Source organism: Zalophus californianus, chromosome 8 (assembly GCF_009762305.2).
Source record: "Zalophus californianus isolate mZalCal1 chromosome 8, mZalCal1.pri.v2, whole genome shotgun sequence".
In the NCBI taxonomy this organism is placed as follows: Eukaryota; Metazoa; Chordata; class Mammalia; order Carnivora; family Otariidae; genus Zalophus; species Zalophus californianus.
The window spans coordinates 94,838,337-94,857,430 of NC_045602.1; the positions used below are offsets into that span (position 1 = coordinate 94,838,337).

General features: G+C 39.4%; 1 protein-coding gene across 5 annotated transcripts in view; it reads right to left on the bottom strand.

Moving 5' to 3' along the window:
• Positions 1 to 19,094, bottom strand: part of CFAP61 (cilia and flagella associated protein 61) — a 302,051-nt gene that overhangs the window by 223,317 nt on the left and 59,640 nt on the right. For all 5 annotated transcript variants that reach the window (XM_027623975.2, XM_027623973.2, XM_027623974.1 and 2 more), the window contains one exon: positions 3,486 to 3,577. In XM_027623975.2, the coding sequence (XP_027479776.1) occupies positions 3,486 to 3,577 (92 nt within the window). The remainder of the gene's footprint in view (positions 1 to 3,485; positions 3,578 to 19,094) is intronic.

The window sequence follows — 19,094 nt, forward strand, 5'->3', positions numbered from 1 at the left end:
GCCAGGCACCCCAGTTGTATATTTTTATGATTCCATTTTCTCTCTTCTGTAGGTTTATTAATTATAACTCTCTGAATTCAATTTGTAGCTTCAATTTTTTTAGGGTTTATGATATACATCTTTAACTTATCACATCTATCTTCAGGTGATATTATACCACATCAGGTATGATAGAAGAGCCTCCAAGTAGTATATTTACATTTCTCCCCTCCTGGTTTTTGTACTATTCTTGCCATACATTTCATTTTAACATTTGCTACAAGCCTCACACTATATTGTCTTTATTTTACTTAAGCAATCAATTATCTTTTAAAGAGATATAAATAATAAGAACAAAATCTTACATGTGTACCCATCCCGCTACCATTCCTCATTCCTCTATGTAGATCCAGAGTTCCATCTGGTATCATTTCTCTTTTGCCTGAAGGACTTCAACATTTCTTGTCCGCTGTGTCCGCTGGTAATGGATTTGTCCACCTTTTGTGTATAGATGAAAATTTTACTTTTATTTTTGAAAGACGCTCAGCGGGCATAAAATTCTAGGTTGACGGTTTATTTTCTGTCAGGTCTTTAAAGATGCGACTGCACTGCCTTGCTGTTTGCATTGTTTCCAATTAGAAATCTGCAACTATGATCTTTGTTCCTCTCTTCCCAGCTTGCTTCTTCCCCGCTTCTGGCTGGTTCTAAGATTTTTCTCTTTATCACTGGTTTTCCACTATTTGATTATGATGGGCTTTGGTACAGTTGTCCTCCTGTTTCTTGTGTTTGCTATTTATTGAACTTGTGTCTGTGGGTTTACTGTTTTCATAAAATCTAGAATTTGTTTAGTCATCATTTCTTCAAATATTTTTTCCATCCCAACCTCTCCCTCCTCTTCTTTATGGACTCCACCTGCACACATATTAGCTACTTGATATTATCCCACAGCTCACTGATGCAATGATCTTTTTTATTTTTTAATTCTCATTTCTATTTCAAGTTTACTCACCTTTTTTTCTGCAAAGTTTAATCTATGGTTGATCCTTCTGTGTATTTTTCATCTCATGAATTGTAGTTTTTATGTCTAGATGTTTTATTTGGGGTATTTTTATATCTTCCATGTCTCTCTTTGAACTTTGGAACTTACATAGTTATAATAACTGTTTTAATGTTCTTGTCCACTAATTCTAACTTCTGCCTCAGATCTAGGGTGGTTTCAACTGGTTACCTCCACCTATGCATCACACATTCTCAGTTTTTTGGGTGCCTGGTAATATCTTCTTGGATTTCAAATACTGTAATTTAACCTATGTGGGTGCTAGTTAATTTTGCACTCCTATACACATTCTTGAACTTTGTTCTGGGACTCAGTCACTTGGGAGCACTTTGATCCTTTTGGTTATTGGTCTACACATACGTTAGACATGACTGGTGCAGTGCTCTCTCTAGAGCTAATTATTCCCCACTATTGATGCAAGACTCTTCTGTGCACTCTTCCAGTGCCTTGTGAGTCATAAGGTTCTCCAGTCTGGCTGATAGGAATAGGCACTGGTTCCAGCTTTCGATGAGCATTGGGCACTGTAAACTCAAATCCTTTTGGGAGGTTCTTTCCTCAGCCTGACCTTCACTATTTCCTCATATGCTGATTGGTCTTCAGCTGAATACTCAAGAGCAACCCTCTGCTGGTGTCTAACATCTCTCTGTGTGTGGCTCTCTCCTCTCTGGTACTCTGTCCTGCAAACCTTAGCAGCTTTAGTCTCCATGGACTTACAGATCTGCCTCCTCAATTCAAGGAGTCCACTGGGTTCCCACTGGGTTCTCTTGCCCTGTGCCATGGCCTGAAACTCTCTCAAGGCAGGAGTCCACGGCAATCGGAGGACTCACCTGGCTTGTTTCCCATCTCTCCCATCATTCTCCTTGGTTACATGATAAGCAGTGTCTTAAAAACTGTTATCTCATATTTTGGCCATTTTTTTCAGGCAGGAGAATAAATCTAGTCTCTGTTATTCTATCTTTGCTAAAAGCTGAAGCCCTTAGCACTAAGTTTTTCTTTTTCATTAATTCCATTCATCAGCTTCATTTCTCTCAACCTAATCCATGTCATACAACCTTATTTAAAAAGTCCCCTCCTCTGAGATTCTTCCCATCCCCCTTCCCACATACTGAATTAGAGCTCTCCTCTCCCATACCAAGTCACTACCTCTTAAAGGCTGGCATTGTGTTTTGGTCTCATGAGTACCCTCCGACACAGCAGAGTGCCTGGCCATTGTGCATGCCCAACCTCCATGCAGAGACTAAATCAGCACTTGAAATATAATAGCCAACCAGCTATAGGTTAGATCCTTTTGTGGTTTGGGGCCTAAGAATGCATTTTCCATAGAGACAGTGTGGAAATCTGGGAGGACAAGCCAGGTGGCCTAGTGCTAAGATAAATGTCCTCCCTCCATCCTCCTTTTCCCAAGATTTTCTTTGCATGAGTTGGTGGGCAAGGAGGAACATTGTTTTGTCCAAGGTTGAAAAGGAGAAGAAAAAAAAAAAGACTTAGAGGCTAGAGTCCAGAAGAAATGGCTCAGCACCTGCCCTCCATCCTGGGCTCAGGGAGGGGTTCTGGGCCTAGCTGGATGGAGAAGTCAGGCAGACCAGAAGCTGAAGGAGGTGTGTAGGGAAACACATCTTGGGATTCTGGCCACATGCAGGGCTGATGTAGGACTGGACCAACATTAGCCCACTTTCCTGCCCCACCTGCTAGGTGAGGCCTTGTTCCTGAGGACACAAGAGACATGCTCTGAGGTCCCGCAGGAGTATGTGAGTACCCAGAGCCCAGTAAATTTGGGCATTTATATTACTGCAAACCCATCAGTGGTCAGAAGTTGGCAGAGCTGGAACAAATGGCTGGATCTGTTGGCTCGTCCGCCAAACCACGGAATCTCTTACATGGCTGACTGTGGGCTCCTTCGCTGTGGGTTTACCCCTTCTTTAGGCGAAGGCAGCAGCAGCACAGGCAGACCTCTGGCAGCAGGAGGGTGTGGGGGTGGGAGGGGCTCCTGCTGAGGCTGGGCAGAGACAAGTGGAGCCAGCGGCTCTCCGGGAAGCTGTAGAGGGCATCTCTCTAGCTCCCAAAGCCCGATCGGGCAGGAAGGAAAACAAGACCTCATGTGAGTATGTGGGCAGCGTGTAAGTGTCTTCGGTATGTCTGGATTTTCTACCTGACTTTAAATGAGCAGTTTTATCTGCCTCAGCCTCCTGAAGTCAGAGAACAGGTGAGAAGGAAGGAAGAGAAGGGATGAAACTCCATTCTGACCTGTATTCATGAAGCTAGTGATGCGGCTCTGATTCCTCTGTTACAAACACGCACCCAGGTTTCCTCCCGGCCTCCCCAGTCTTAGTGCTAGTGAGGCCTTTTCTACAGCAGGCATCAGAACTCAGTCCTGAGCCAGCACCCCACAACACAAGTAGCTCCCACGCCCGCCCCAGGGCCCCAGGCATGGGTGAGTGACCTCCGTTACCTGAATGCCTTCCATGGCCTCTGGAGAGACAGGTTCCCGTGGCTCCTCAACTATTTCCGGGGAACTGTGGTTGCTAGTACCGAGCTCAGCATCTTTGAGAGAGAGAGTGGCATAATGACAGAAAATAGATGATAAACATCTGCAGAGCCACAGGACACCAGAGACAGCTGGGAAACTGATGTGTTTCTCACCTGCGGCACATCTGAAGAATGGTAGAGCAGAGGGCAGTACCATTAGGTGGGGAGTCCACCCCAATTCTGACCTCTTAGGGCCCTTATGAATGGGATGGAGATAAAGTGATACCTGACCCTATAGAGTTATGGGGAAAACACAATGCCAGCGATGGGCCGGGGCCTGGTTCTGGCCCACAGCAGGGAGAGGGGAGCCCTCACCCTCTGTGGCTCCTGAGCCAGTGCTCCTTTCATAGGAGCCCCCCTTTAAAGTTTACAAACAACTGATTAGCAACTTTCTGGGCCGCAGGCTTTGAAATGATGTAAAGACCACACGTGGGAAAGACCACAATTAGCCATGTCAGTGCTATCTGAACGCCAAAGATTAATTAGCACAGGGCTGCTTTTCCTTTGTTTGAAAATATTATAGCATGCAGTCTGACAGTGGCCACTATTTTTACTTCTCTACCTTCTAAGCAAGAAGAACTGGAGCTGAGCATTACTGTTTCAATATGTTCTGGAAAGTGAATAATCAGGGTAGTGTTTGTGGTCTTTAACTTTCACTAAAAATTACAGTAGGAAAAAATTTTCCCCCTTTTGTCTACAAAGCTCTTCTTCTCCCCCACCCCCCTTCTCCTTCCTCCTTCTGCATTCTTGTCTTTCTACTGGGCCTTATTTCTCTTCCTTTCTGTCCCCCTCTCTCTCCTTCTGTCTTGTCAGTCTCTCTTCGCTTCCCCTTTCCCCCTCCCTCCTCCCTCCCACCTCTTCCTTCTGGTTGCCCCCATGTCTGCTCTGCTGGAGGATTCTCAGCGATGACATCTGTTCACAGCCACCCGAGGATGATCTGCCCAGGGGCTGCCCCTCCGCACTGCCCCTCTTGTCTCTGACATTCACGTCAGACACTGCAGATAGGCCAGAGGTAGCCTATTCTCTCAGCTTCTTCCTCTCCCACTGTGCCAGCCAGGGCAATGGCTCCTGCAGATGCCTCTCAACCCCAAATCCTCAGATTACCTGCTTCTGGCAAAGATGGGGCTGAGTAAAACAGAATGAAATTCTAAGAGAAAAACTGGATGGCCAGGGAAGTGTACAGGGCATAGATGAGAGGTACATAATGTTGAAGGTACAACAAGAGAGAATCACATCCCAGGATAAGGGGTAGCTCTTTGGGCATGGGGAGAAAGTGTCTGGAAAGAGAAGCAAAGGACCTAGAATTCCTCTTCTGAAGAAACATGCTTGGGGGAATGCATCATCTCTTAGCTCCTGAATATGTCCTACTCCCTGCAAAACTTTTCAGAAAGTCTAAATGGGGCTTCCGGCATTCTCATGATGACAAGAGCCATGTGCTTTTTATGTTCATTTACTTTGTTGATATAACGTGCAATCGGTAAAAATGCATGAACTTCTACAAATATTTACTCCCATGTACCAACCACCCCAATAAATAGCTAAAGCATTCTCAGCACGCAAAAGTTTCCTTCATCTCCCTGTCTAGCCAATATACCACTTAAAGGCAAGTGCTCTTCTGTCTTCTACCATCGTTGATCTGTTTTGCTCAGCAGCAAACTTTTTGAGTTAAAAAAAATACGTATCAATAATTCCCTATTCTTAAGTTCTACTCTATGTTTTTAAAGATAGATTTTCCTATTTTGTTTTCAATTTGAAGAACTACCCAAAAAAGCAACTAAAAGAAAAATACTAGACCTTCACTGTGCATATATTATTTTATAATTAGGACAAAATTACTAAAAAAGTAAGAGACCTTAAAGAATGCATTCGATTTGCAACAAACAGATAATCCTGCTGACTTCACTGTTTAACAGTCTAATGTTCATGACACAATTACCAACTACAACAGCTAATTGTCTTGGCTAAACTGTCATGGGGTTATTGCAGTTTATTAGTAAGCAGGGGCCACGCTTGTCCCCAGAGGTGGCTGCATTTCAGAACTGGGCAAGGTGAATCCATCTCTCTTTCTCGTGTCTCCGGGGTTTTGTGAGGTTTAATGTTCATAATGTGTCCTGAGATCCTCAAATATGAGGTGCTATCCCAGGGAAAAGTCAAGGCACTGGTATTATATAACACACAACTGAACACATGACTGAGGCTGAAAATTAATTGTTATTTTATTACCTACACCACCTATGTAGCTCAGAAGTTTCGAACTAGTGGGAGTAGAGGCACCATCCGCTAGGACTTTCCCTGTTCTTGAGATTGCTTCTATGGGATGGGTTTACCATGAAGCTAATAATGCTAGAGGTTCAGGTACCCCCCTCCCACTGTACAGGCCCCTCCCAAGACACAGCACTTATTATTGCATTCATAATTTTGCATTTGTTTTCTTAAAGAGGGCTCTCAAATTGTATCGACTCTAGGTCCCACGAGACCTGGGTCTGCCCCGCTCTATCTGATAGCAATAATACACACGGAAAACTAACGAATACATTTTGATGGTTTTAGGAATAAATAATAGTAAACAATCTGGTGGGGTTTAACATTTATTTTAAATAGAGATCAAAACTCCCAACAAGATTTTTTTTTTTGTGAAATGAAATAAATTGATTCTAAAACAGTAAATATGGAGGAATAGTTTTTAAGACATTTTAAGAAATAATCAACAACAGAATTTTAAGAAACAAGAACATAGAGCAGGCCTAATTTCGTAATGAATATTAAGACATGTTATACTAGAACCATGGATTATTCAAGTAATAGAACAGAATGGAATCCAGAAAAGAGCCAGACAATTATAAAATTACTGATATATTTTAAAAGTGGCATTTCAAATTGGTGGAGAAAGAATAAACTATACAAATAAATAAATAGTGCTGGCTCATCATATGGGAAAAAATTAATTTGGGCCCCTATTTCATATAATACAAAAAAATCACTTGCATGGGGCACCTGGGTGGCTCAGTTGGTTAAGCAGCTGCCTTTGGTTCAGGTCATGATCCCAGGGTCCTGGGATCGAGCCCCATATCTGGCTCCCTGCTCAGCGTAGAGCCTGCTTCTCCCTCTCCCTCTGCCTGCCACTCTGCCTACTTATGCTCTCTGTCTCTCTGTCAAACAAATAAACTCTTTAAAAAAATCACTTGTAAATATGTTAACAGCCTAAAGTCTTTTTTTTTAATGTTGAAATTATAGGAGAACATCTCTATGATCTTGGGGGTGGAGAAATTCTTCCTTAAAAATCCATCTGCAAAAGGGTAGAAGTCATAAAAGCAAAATATTTTTTACTTATTTACTTGTGTGTGTGTGCCAGGCATTTTTTTAAGTTTTTATTTTAATTCCAGTTAGTTAACATACCTATTGGACCACATCAAAATCTAAAAGGTCTATTAAAAGTACCCTAAAAAGAAATTTTTAAAAAATTAGATCATGGAGAAAATATTTGCAATGCATAAAATAGACTAACAATCTAATTACAGAAAGGAGAAATAACCCATTAGGCAAAGGCAATGAATATCCAGGAAATGTAAATGACCAAAAAACATGCAAAAGTGTTCATCCTCAATAATATTCAGAGAAATAAAATTAAAACGATATTTCCTTTCATACCTATAATACTGTCAAAAGTTTAAAATGCTGACAGTGAGTATGAGAGAACTGTGAAAGGGTCTGGAGGAAGACCACTGGTTTAGCCACATGTGGTGGCATGTGAGTATTTCCAAGCCCAGCAAGAACAACTCCAGGAATAGGGCCTGGAGAAACTCTTGCAAGAGGTCCAAGAGACATGCACTGGGATGTTTGCTGCTGCACTTTTTGCAATAACAAAATAACAGAAACAACTTTAATGTCCATCTAAGGACAAGTGTGACACATTCCATGTGGTGGAATACTGCCCAGAAAGTAAAAAGAGTGTCCTAGATCTTAGATCTATGCGTACCAACATTACTAGATCTCAAAGAGTTGAGTGAAGAAGTAAATTTCAAAACATCACATATTCCCAAAGACACCATTTATATATTAAAAAAAAAAAAACCGCTACCACAAAATGGTAGTGTTTTTTCTATGAATACATGGACTTCACATAAAAGTATAAACAATTGGTCTGGTTGGACACATATTAAAGTTATTACAATGGCTATTTCTGGGGAGGAGAGGAAGAATCAGGCTTAGAGGTGGTTCAATGGGAACTCAACTTTAACTGCATTATTTTAATTTTTTAAAGGACAGTTTCATGCAATCAAGATTTTTTAAATGTCCAATTATAAAAGTAAATTTCTCTCTCCAAAATACTACAAAATAGCCATTCTTGTTTATTATTATCATATTATGGATGATTTCAAAAAAGCCTGCTAAATGAATTTAAGTCACTCAGTTTTAAGAAGGGGAAAGATTAGAGGTTCAAGTTAAATCATTCATTCAACTAAACTTCAATGGAGAGCAATGAGCTGCAAGCACTCTGAGATACTCAAAAGTAAATAATGAATAAGATGTAGCCCCTCTTATTCTACAAGACTTACAAGTGATCAGGGTATGCGCGCGCGCGCACACACACACGCACACACACACACACACACACACACCCCTATCTCAAAGTGTGAAAGTCGCTAAAGCAGACAGATGAACAAAGCACACTGAGTACTCATTTATTCATTCATTCATTTAAAAATTTATATTTCACACTTACCATCTGTTAGACATTAACATTCTAGGGATTTCAGCAATGAACAAGACGAACTTGCACCACCAAAGCAAGTTTAGTAAATGAACAAGAAAATACTAAGTTATGATAGATGGCATATAGAAAATGCCCCAGGATCTGCTTTAGATTGAGTGGTCGAAGTCCTTCCAAATATTTAAGCTGAGACCGAAGGCTAAGGAATAGCCTTGAGACAATAAAAGAGAATGGAAATAATGAGCAGACAACTCTTTCTAGGAGTTTTGCTGAAGAGTGAAGACATCGTTATTTCTTGGTATGTTTTCCTTCCTTGGTTTGCCTCTGGCCCTGTGGTCTTCTTTGTAATTGTGTTACTTTCCTGGGGCTGCTGTAACAAATTACCACTCACTTGGTGGCTTAATGATAAAAATGTATTCTCTCACGGTTCTGGAAGCCAGAATCCAAAATCAGTATCCCTGAGTAGAAATTAAGGTGTCGGCAGGAACACATTCCCTCCAGAGACTCTAGGGGAGAGGCTGTTTTTGCCTTTTCCAGGTTATAGTGACTGCCAGCCTTCCTTGCCATGTGGCCACATCACTCCAATCTCTGTTTCTGTGGTCACAGCCTCCTCCCGTCTGTGTTACCTCCCTCTGTCTCTCTCTCATAAGGACACTTGTGATAGCATTTGGGCCCCTCAGATAACCCAGGATAATCTCATCTAGAGATCCTTTATCACACCTACAAATACTCTTTTTCCAGAACCAAGGTAATATTTACAGGTTCCAGGGATTAGAATGTGGACATCTTTTGGGAGGTAATACTTCAGTGTACCTCAAAAGGCACCTGTAGCTAGCTGAAGGAGTGCTGTGTATCCATCCAAATGCTTACTAGGAAGATCAAACTCAACTCATCCAAATCCGAAATCACAGCATCTCCATCATATAATTCATTCACTTTTATTATTCCCATTTCACAAAATGGTTCCACCATCCACCTAATTTCTGCAGTCATCCTTGAATTTTCCCTTCTCCATAACCCTCCTTTTCTCCATATGCAATAAAATATCAAATTCCATTAATTCTCCAAAATATCTCAGGTTCATCCATAATCACTGTTTTGATTCAGTCCCTCCTCTTCTCTTTCGGGGACACTCTAGTGGCTGTTGGAAAGTCTTGCTGTGAACTAGAAGTTCACCATGGCTCCCTTTCTAATTAAAGATTCCCAGTGGAGTGGCACCTGGGTGGCTGGGTCGTTAAGCATCTGCCTTCGCTCAGGTCATGATCCCAGGGTCCTGGGATCAAGCCCCACATCAGGCTCCCTGCTCCACGGGAAGCCTGCTTCTCTTTCTCCCATTCCCCCTGCTTGTGTTCCCTCTCTCTGTGTGTCTCTCTCTGTCAAATAAATAAATAAAATCTTAAAAAAAAAAAAAAGATTCCCAATGGAACACCATCCCATATGTTGTGAATAGATTAAACTCTTTTGCAAGGCATGAAAGCCTTCATTGCCTCACCTCAATCTCCTGTCCTGCTTCATCTCTTATCAATCCCTCACTTCATGCTCTGGCAACCCTGAATTTGTACATTCCCTTCATAAGCGATGGTTTCTAATACCTCCTTATTTTACACATTTTGTTCCCTCTGCTAGGAAAATCTTTCTGCTTATTCACCTAGAAAGCCCCAATTAGTTTTTGAAGTTTTGACTCAAAACCTTTTTTTCCTGTGAATTCTAAGCTGATGCTGTCAAGATGACTTAGATATAATTCTGCTGTGGTCCCACCACAATTTTCTAGCCTTCAAAACACTTCTCTTATTGTAAATTAATTTGTCCTGCTTATTTATCCTGCCATTAGACAGTACTAGACTCATCAGTACTAGACTCCTAAAATCTAGTATATGGGAAGTACTCAGTATTTACTAAATGGCTGAATGAACAGCAAGAGGCTGATGATAAAGTCCACAATAATACAAAGGAAAACACTAGGCAGGCTGCATGAAAGGAGGATAAAGGGCTTTTTTCTTATTTTTCAAGGAAACTCCTCCCAACTGGACTGCAGTGCAGACTCCAAACCATACACTATGATCAACTTGAGCTTTGTGCCCTGGTAATTCCCATATCACTCTCTTGAGATGAGACTACAGGTTTTAGCCTCCCTCAGGCTAAATTGGGGTTTGTGTCTCCAATAAGACAGGAGAAAGAAGACCATGAAAATGAAGAAGGGTTGAAATGATGATGCTGATTTTTCACCCTCCCTGGATGTAGGCCCTTTTCTATGTTGTATCCTATCCTGATTCTGGGCTCAGCAATGTGACCTGCTTTAGATAAATAACATATGTTAGTTCAAAGCCTAGACCTCAAGATGTATGTTTCTACTTGGTCTCCTGCACCTTTTGGTCACCATAACAACATGCCCAATCTAGCCTGCTAAAGGATGAGAGGCACATGGAGCAGAGCCAAGGCCAGCCTAAATCAGCCAACAGCAACCAACCCCAAGACATGTGAGAAGACCCAGCTAAGACCAGGAGAGCTGCCTAACTGACCCTAGCTGTATCAGCAAAACATGCTTATTGTGGTATGCCACTGTGGTTTTGTAGCTGTTGGCTGGAAGCAGTATTGTGGTAATGGATTACCAATGCAATCACAAAAGATAATAGAATCAACCAAGCCTGGTTCTTTAAAAATACTAATTAAATTGACACTGGGGAGATTAATAAAGGAAAAAGCACAAATAAATAATGGCAGTAATGAAACATAAAAACATAGGACACATCTATAAAGTAAGATGGTAGATATAAACCCATAAGAACATCAAGTATAAATGGACTAAATATTCTAATTAAAAGACAGCAGTTGTCACTCTAGATTAAAAACAACAACTAAACTCTACGCTGTTTATAAAAGACACACCTAAAATGTAAGGAAATAGGAAGAATGAAAATAAAAGAATGGAAAAAGATATGGTATGCAAATATGTATCAAAGAAAGTAGGTATGGCTGTATTAAAATCAGAAAAAGTAGACTTTAAGACCAAAAAAAGATCACTAAAGATGAAGAGTTTACTTCATAACTGATTTTTTTAAAAGTTCAAAGAAGATATAATGATCTAAAAATTATACACCTAATAACACAGATTCAAAATACATAATGAAAAATGATAGGCTATGAGTAGAAATCAGTACATCCACAATCAAAGCAGGAGATTTTAACATATTTCTCATTAATTGATCAAATAAGTGATGAAGTCAATAAGGATGAAATATTGGACAACATTTTATCAAATGTGACTGATTTATATAGAACCCTGCACCTGACAACTATAGAATATACACTATTTTGATAGACTCAAGGAATGTTTTCAAAACTTGACCATATGTTCAACAAAGCTTAAAGGATTAAAATCACACAAGGTAGGTTCTCTGGCTTCAATACAATTAAGTTAATACACAGTAATAAAAAAAAATTAAAAAATAACCCCCCCCAAGAAAACAAAAGACTAATAAAATTGACAAACGACTAGCAAGACTGTTTGAGACAGGAGAATACACATAATCAAGGTCAGGAATTTTGAAAAAGGCAGTGTCACTATAGAGCTTCTGAACAGTAAAAGTATAATGGGAAAAAAATGAAGAATGGCTTCAGTTTTATCCTAATGCATTTGAAAACATAAAGGAAATGTACAAGTTCTGATAAAAAAAATTACAAACTATCAGACAAAGACTAGTTCTACAACAATTTAAAAAAATTGAAACTGCAATCAAAAACCTTCCCCCTAAAAGCCCACCAGGTTTAGACAGCTTCCCTGGCAAATTCTACAAAACATTTAAAGAATAAACATCTCTAGCCTTGCACAAACTTCCAAAAAGAGAAGGAAGAATACTCCTCAAATTGTTTTATGAGGCCAACAGAACCTCATTTCCAAAGTCTGGCAAAGACATTTCAAGAACTGAAAATTACAGACCACTCTTACTCATGGAACACACCTGTAAAAATCCTCAACAAAACATTAGCAAAGAATCCAGCACTGCATAAAAAGAATAATAAGTCTATTATTAACAAAACTGTTAACATACAAAAATTAATCAATGTAATTTACCTCATTAACAGAATAATGAAGAATCATATGATCAACTCAGCAAATACAGAAAAAAAGTATTTTATAGAATTCAATTCAATTAAAATAACAACAACAATTCTTGATAAATTTCTTAGCAAATTGTAAATACAGAAACTTTCTTAATCTGATAATGGGTATTCACAAAGCTATCCTTAATGGTAATATATTCAGAGCTTTCCATTTCATATTAAGAACAACAAGAGGATGCCTGCTAACACCACTTCTATTCAAAGTGTTAATCAGTGCATGAAAAAGAAATAAAAATAATAAGGATTGGAAAATAAGAAATAAAAACTTACATTATACAGAGAAAATCCAAAAGAATCTGCAGATAAATCATAGAATTAATAAATCAGTGTAGAAAGGTTGTTGTATATAAGGTCAATATCCAAAACAAATTGCATTTCTATATAACAGCAATAAACAATTTGAAGAGGGTGTTATGCTGAGTGAAATAAGTCAATCAGAGAAAGACATGCATCATATGACCTCACTGATATGAGGACTTCGTAATCTCAGGAAAGAAACTGAGGGTTGCTGGAGTGTTGGGGGATGGGAGGGATGGGGTGGCTAGGTGATAGACATTGGGGAGAGTATGTGCTATGGTGAGTGCTGTGAATTGTGCAAGACTGTTGAATCACAGATCTGTACTTCTGAAACAAATAATGCAACATATGTTAAGGAAAAAAAAGAAGAAGAAGATAGGAGGGGAAGAATGAAGGGGAGTAAGTCGGAGGGGGAGACGAACCATGAGAGACGATGGACTCTGAAAAACAAACTGAGGGTTCTAGAGGGGAGGGGGGTGGGGCGATGGGTTAGCCTGGTGATGGGTATTAAAGAGGGCACATTCTGCATGGAGCACTGGGTATTATGCACAAACAATGAATCATGGAACACTACATCAAAAACTAATGATGTAATGTATGGTGATTAACATAACAATAAAAAAGAGGAAAAAAACACAATTTGAAAACAAAAATTTTTAAAGATAAATTTTCCAAAAGTGTGAAAATATAAAATACCTAGGAAAGAATCTAACAACAGATGTGAAAAGTGTATATTGCAAAAAGTATAAAACATTGTGAAAAGAAAGTAAAGAAGACAGAAGTAAATTGAGGAATATACCATGTTCATAGATTAGGTATCTTACTACATTGTAAAGATGTCAAATGTCAATACCCCCACACACACTGATCTATAGGTTCAAAGCAATCCCATTCAAGATCTCAAATTATTATTTTTGAGGTGCCTGGGTGGCTCAGCCGGTTAAGCATCTGCCTTTGACTCAGGTCATGATCCCAGGGTCCTGGGATGGAGCCCTGCGTTGCATCAGGCTCCCTGTTCAGTGGGGAGCCTGGTTCACACTCTGCCTGCCACTCCCCCTGCTTGTGTTCTCTCTTGCTCTCTGTCAAATAAATTTTTTAAAAAATCTTTAAAATTATTATTTTTGAGCTGACTTGCAAGGTCATGTGGGAAATCAGATAAACTGAGTTTTTAAATTCTTTTAAAGATTTTATTTTTTTGACTAATCCCTACACCCAACATGGGTATCAAACTCAACCCCAAGATCAAGAGGAGCACTCTCCACAGACTGAGCCAGCCAGGTGCTCCACAGATAAACTGGTTTTAAAATGTCTTAAGGTAAATTTGTTTGTTTATTACAATTATGTTACCTCCTGTAGTTACTTCTGAATTATTTATGGCTACATTGATTAAATAGGTAATTAAGTATTTTTTAAAGATTTCATTTATTTATTTATTTGAGAGCAAGTGAGCAAGAGAGGGCACAAACAGGGGGTGGGAGAGGGAGAAACAGGCTCCCCACCAAGCAGGGAGCCCGACTCAGGGCTTGATCCCAGGACCGTGGGATCATGACCTGAGCTCAAGGCTGACACTTAACAAACTGAGCCAAGGCACCCCAGTAATTAAGTATTTTTTCACAGCAACCTGTGATCGTATAAAATCAGGTGTTCAAACCTTTTAAGATATTTGACAACTTTTGGTATTTTGCCTTCTCAAAATCGAACCCTAAGTAACATCTTGATCTTTAACTGACTTCCCAGAGGGCCCCTGGAAAAATCTCAAGGGATTTCTTCTTCTCCTTGTAAAATGAGAGATACCAAAAATTAATTAGATACATTGAATAGCATAAAAAACACTGGCAATTAAGAAGAGATATTTAACTTCCCCTAGGTTATATTTGTGTGGGTAAATACTTCTGGGATTATATGAGGCTCCTAGAAATTTGTCAGCTTCCTCACTGTCCATATGTCCTGGTACTGCTTTGCCTCATATTAGACACAACAATAATATAATGCTATCAACATTCTAGTTATTATTTCAAATGCAGCATGCCACAGAAACAACAAAAGTTCCTTGCCAGTTATGTTAATTTCATAATGAACTCTCATAAGATCTTTAGCCACAGACAGTTAAGTCTTTCGCCATCTGCAGATAGTTATTGGTTGTCTTGATGCTTCCTTGGAAACTCTTACAATCAGCTGCAAGCCAGGACGCTTGTCTTCAACAAGAGGAACTCTCTCAAAGACCCATGGAAAAGGGACTATGTCAGGCACTCTAGAGTATAGGCTTCTGGTAGCATTGACTAACAGTGAGAGCATATCACAGGACTGAGCAAGGAGTTCCAAATCTCGAGTGGGCAAGCTGATGGGTTCATGAAACCCAAGATCAGATCAAGGAGAACAAAAATTAATTACATAGTACAAAATGAACTGATGAAGGATATTACATCATTTCTTTAAAATATTGCTCCTGGCTTTAAGGAACCACTTTGTTTTTGCTCTTAAGGTATTTTTAACTTTCAACAATTTAGTAGATTATACTTTTGAAAACACTTTTTTTTTCTCCCTGCCTCATCCCTCCAGAATTTGGAAACTCTTATTGAGTATTCTAATTTTCATGGCAATATAGTTATTTTCACAGGTTGAATAAGAATCTGTTCTTTTGTAAACAGGACATAACTGGAAACACTGGTTATATGATCAAGGCTTTGATTGGAACGTCATATTTAAGAATGACACGTGTAGAATCAAATACAACTAGATAGTTTTATGGAAATAAGGTTGACTTTATGGATCTCGTGCTTATAGAGCCCTCTTGGGTATCTGCCACTGCCTTACAGGTTTCCTAGTATTACAGGTGAATAAGGAAGGATCTTTTAGGGGACTTTGAGAAGAAAGGAACTCACCCAAATCTATAGGTACTACAGTGAAATCTAGTGGTGAGTTCTTGGCTTGGCATTCTAGCCTCAAGAAACATTTAAAGATCTAATTTAAACTTTCTTATAAAATTCCAGCAAAGCAGGCTCTCTGCTCCTCCCAATAGACAGCTGCATTTTCTTCTGCAATGCCAGCAGCACTCCTAAGACACAATGGTGATGGTCAGAGAAAACAGAGTTCTCAGGCACACTGAGTGCCTAGTCACCAGTGCTCCTATTTTTTAAAAAATCTATTTGAGAGAGAAAGAGAGAAAGAGCATGAGTGGGAGGGACGAGGGGAGAGGGAGAGAGAATCTGAAGCAGACTCTGCACTGAGTGAGGAGCCTGACACAGGGCTCAATCTCAGGATCCTGAGATCACAACCTGAGCCGGAACCAATAGTTGGCCACTTAACCGATTGCGCCACCCAGGCACCCCACCAGAGCTCCTTTTAACTCTGGCAAAGTGGATACTGTCACCATCGATGGCCCCTTCACTGACCTCAACTACACAGTCTACATGTTCCAGTATGATTCCATCCATGGCAAGTTCAATGGCGCAATCCCGTTAGCATTAAAAACCCAATAGAACCTTCTATATTTTCCCATTGAAACCCTAACGCTCCCCCCATTGTTAAATTGATATATGCATCTTTACCTCTGGCTATTCCGGTGAGTTGCTCACCACTATAGAGCATTTCTGCATGCACAATAAACTTTTTTCCTGTTAACCTGTCTATTGTCTGTAAATTTGCAGGTCCCTGACCACTCAAACTCGAGTTGGTAGAAGAAAAGTTTTTCTTCTCAATAAACGCTTTTTATATCAAACAAGAATAAACAAAAATAAATTAATCAAGCAACTAGAATAGGAACACCAAAACACATCCAAAGAAATTAAGAGAAAGGAGGTCATAGGAATAAAAGCCAGTATTAATAAATTCAAAAAGACAGCCATAGACTCGGTAGATAAATCTAAGAGCTAGCTCTTTGAAAAGATCAATCAAACAAAAGAATCTTTTTTTTTTCTTTTTAGTAGAGGGTAAAAAACCAAAGAGGAAAAGGAGGAGCTATAACCAGCTATACTAGAGAAGAAATTGTAGGTCAAGCTCCAGAGTGGACATGTGGAGATCTCAGTCCCCCTAGTTAGAGGAGACAGACAGTAGTGCCTGCCACGGTGAAGCCTATTTTGGCTACAAGCTGAGTCAGGAACCATTTCCCTGCAATGGACCTCACAGCAGCCAGTACTGGAGGCTAGGGACAGATCCTGCACAGAAGGACTGACTCACTTGGGACACTGAGAACGTTATCTACCTAAGGAGACATTTGCGGCAGCAGCAGGTGCCCGTGCTGGGATGCTGGGGGTAGTGAAGCTGAAATTCCATGAGACGGTTAATATAGCATCAGCAAAGCTGCTGACGCCAAATGAGAATCAGGGCAGAATCAATACAGAGATCCGGAATGGAGAAATTATTATAGATCTCCACACTGGCTGGAATAAGCTAAAACAATTTTAATTCTTTGCCTACAAGAGTCACTTCAATCAAGTGATCAAAGTGACCACACACTTAATGAGACAGACTGAAAATGTGTAATACCAGATAGGGTGCAATGAGAACCCAGTCCCTTCTATGCTAGTCCTCCCAGGTGTGCACAACTTGAATCTCCTCGGGAGGAAACAGCAGACAAACACAGATTCAAGTACAATCTACAGAAGCAGGGGCCTATCATCTTCAAAAGTGTTTGGGCATCACATTCAAGGAAACTCAGAGGAACTGTTCCAAAATGAAAGATAACAGAGCAACTCAATGCAGTTTGTCATTGTGAACCGGATCTTTCTGCTATGAAGGATGACATTATTGGGACAAATAGGGGAACTTGAATAAGGTCTGTGGACTGCGGATTAATTGGGAGTAACATATTCCAGTTAATTCTTTGATCTTGATGGATGTTTGGGGCTGTAAAGGAGACTGTCCTCTGTAGGAAACACATACTAAAGTATTCACAAGTGACTCAGTAGGACATCAGCATCTTATTTTCAGATGGTTCAGGAAGAAAAAAAGTACATGCAACTTTTAGGTAAATTTAAGATTGTTTTCACATTTTAAAAAAATTGAGGGAGGAAATAAAAGCATTGTCCTCGAGTTACTTCTGTGACTCAGTTAATTTTGTCATTTTAATTCATTCCCTCCCAGGGCACTTCATAGTATATGTTTCTTAGGCAGTTTTCCTCAGACTTCAATTCGTTTTGCATTGATTTTTTTCACATGAGATCATATCATAACCGTTTCCCTTCACTCTTTGTAACCTTTTAAAAGGCTGCTGCACAGCTGTCCTGTGGCTACCCACAAGTTTAGCCATCCCTCTCTTGTGGGAGATTTGGGGTTTTACAAACTTGTTTATTCATTTGGATATTTGCTTATTTGTTTATTTTTAGTATTATGATTAAGCTTAGTGAATAGTTTTGAGTGTGTATCTCTTTACAGATTTAGGATTATTTCCTCAGACTTGCTACAGTTGAAGTTAAAGAATAGAAATCATTTCTACACTGTATTCCAGAGTATCCTATCAGCCAACCCTCCTATCTGTCAGAAATTCAGAGTGCTAGTTACCAAGCTCCTTGCCCAGGATGAAATATCTTAATTATAATACATACTTATAACTTAGTATGCAAAAAGGGGGAGAAAAAGATCTCGGATTTTTATGTGCATTTCAGTTTTAGGGATGCTGAATATTTTCTCACACCTATGATAAATAATATTTTTTTGCATAGTTAGCTTTGTGATTTGCTTATGTTTCTCTTTTCTCTAAACTATTTCAAGATTGAAATGAGCACTCAATAAAAAAAGGAAGCCATTTTCCACATGGAGTTAGGCATATTATATAAATAGAAACCAAAAATCAAGTAAATATAAATATAAGTTATTTATAACTTAATAATTATAAGAATTATATGTAATATAGAATATTGTATACATATATATGCATACATATATACACACATATACATACATGTAAAATTTTGTAGGCCCAAGATGGGGTTGCTTCTGCCTGGGGTGCCCCATCAGCAAACTGAAACTTACATAACCTTCTTGTCCCTACAAATGTTCCACTTGACCAGAAGGCAGTATATCCAGTCAGTTAATCTCCAAAAGCCAAATCAACCCTGGGTCTTCTCATCCCAAACCAGGCTAACTGTGAGGCCCCAGCCCATCAGATACATTTTATTTTTCTTTTCCTTGTTCTTTATTCTTTATCCCATAAAAGCTACGGCCCCATTTTACAGTTCTCCAAAAGGAGAGAATCCACTTCATGAAGTGTTAAGTAAACTTTGTTTTCTTTAATCATTTTTAATAGTATGCATGTATGTGTACATATATATGTCTGTATATACATACATAGGTATACGTGTGTATATATGTATGTACATACACACTGGAGATATATACGTACATACATACACACACACACACACAACTGTATTCTAATAATTTTTAAATCTTCTTATATGAAAT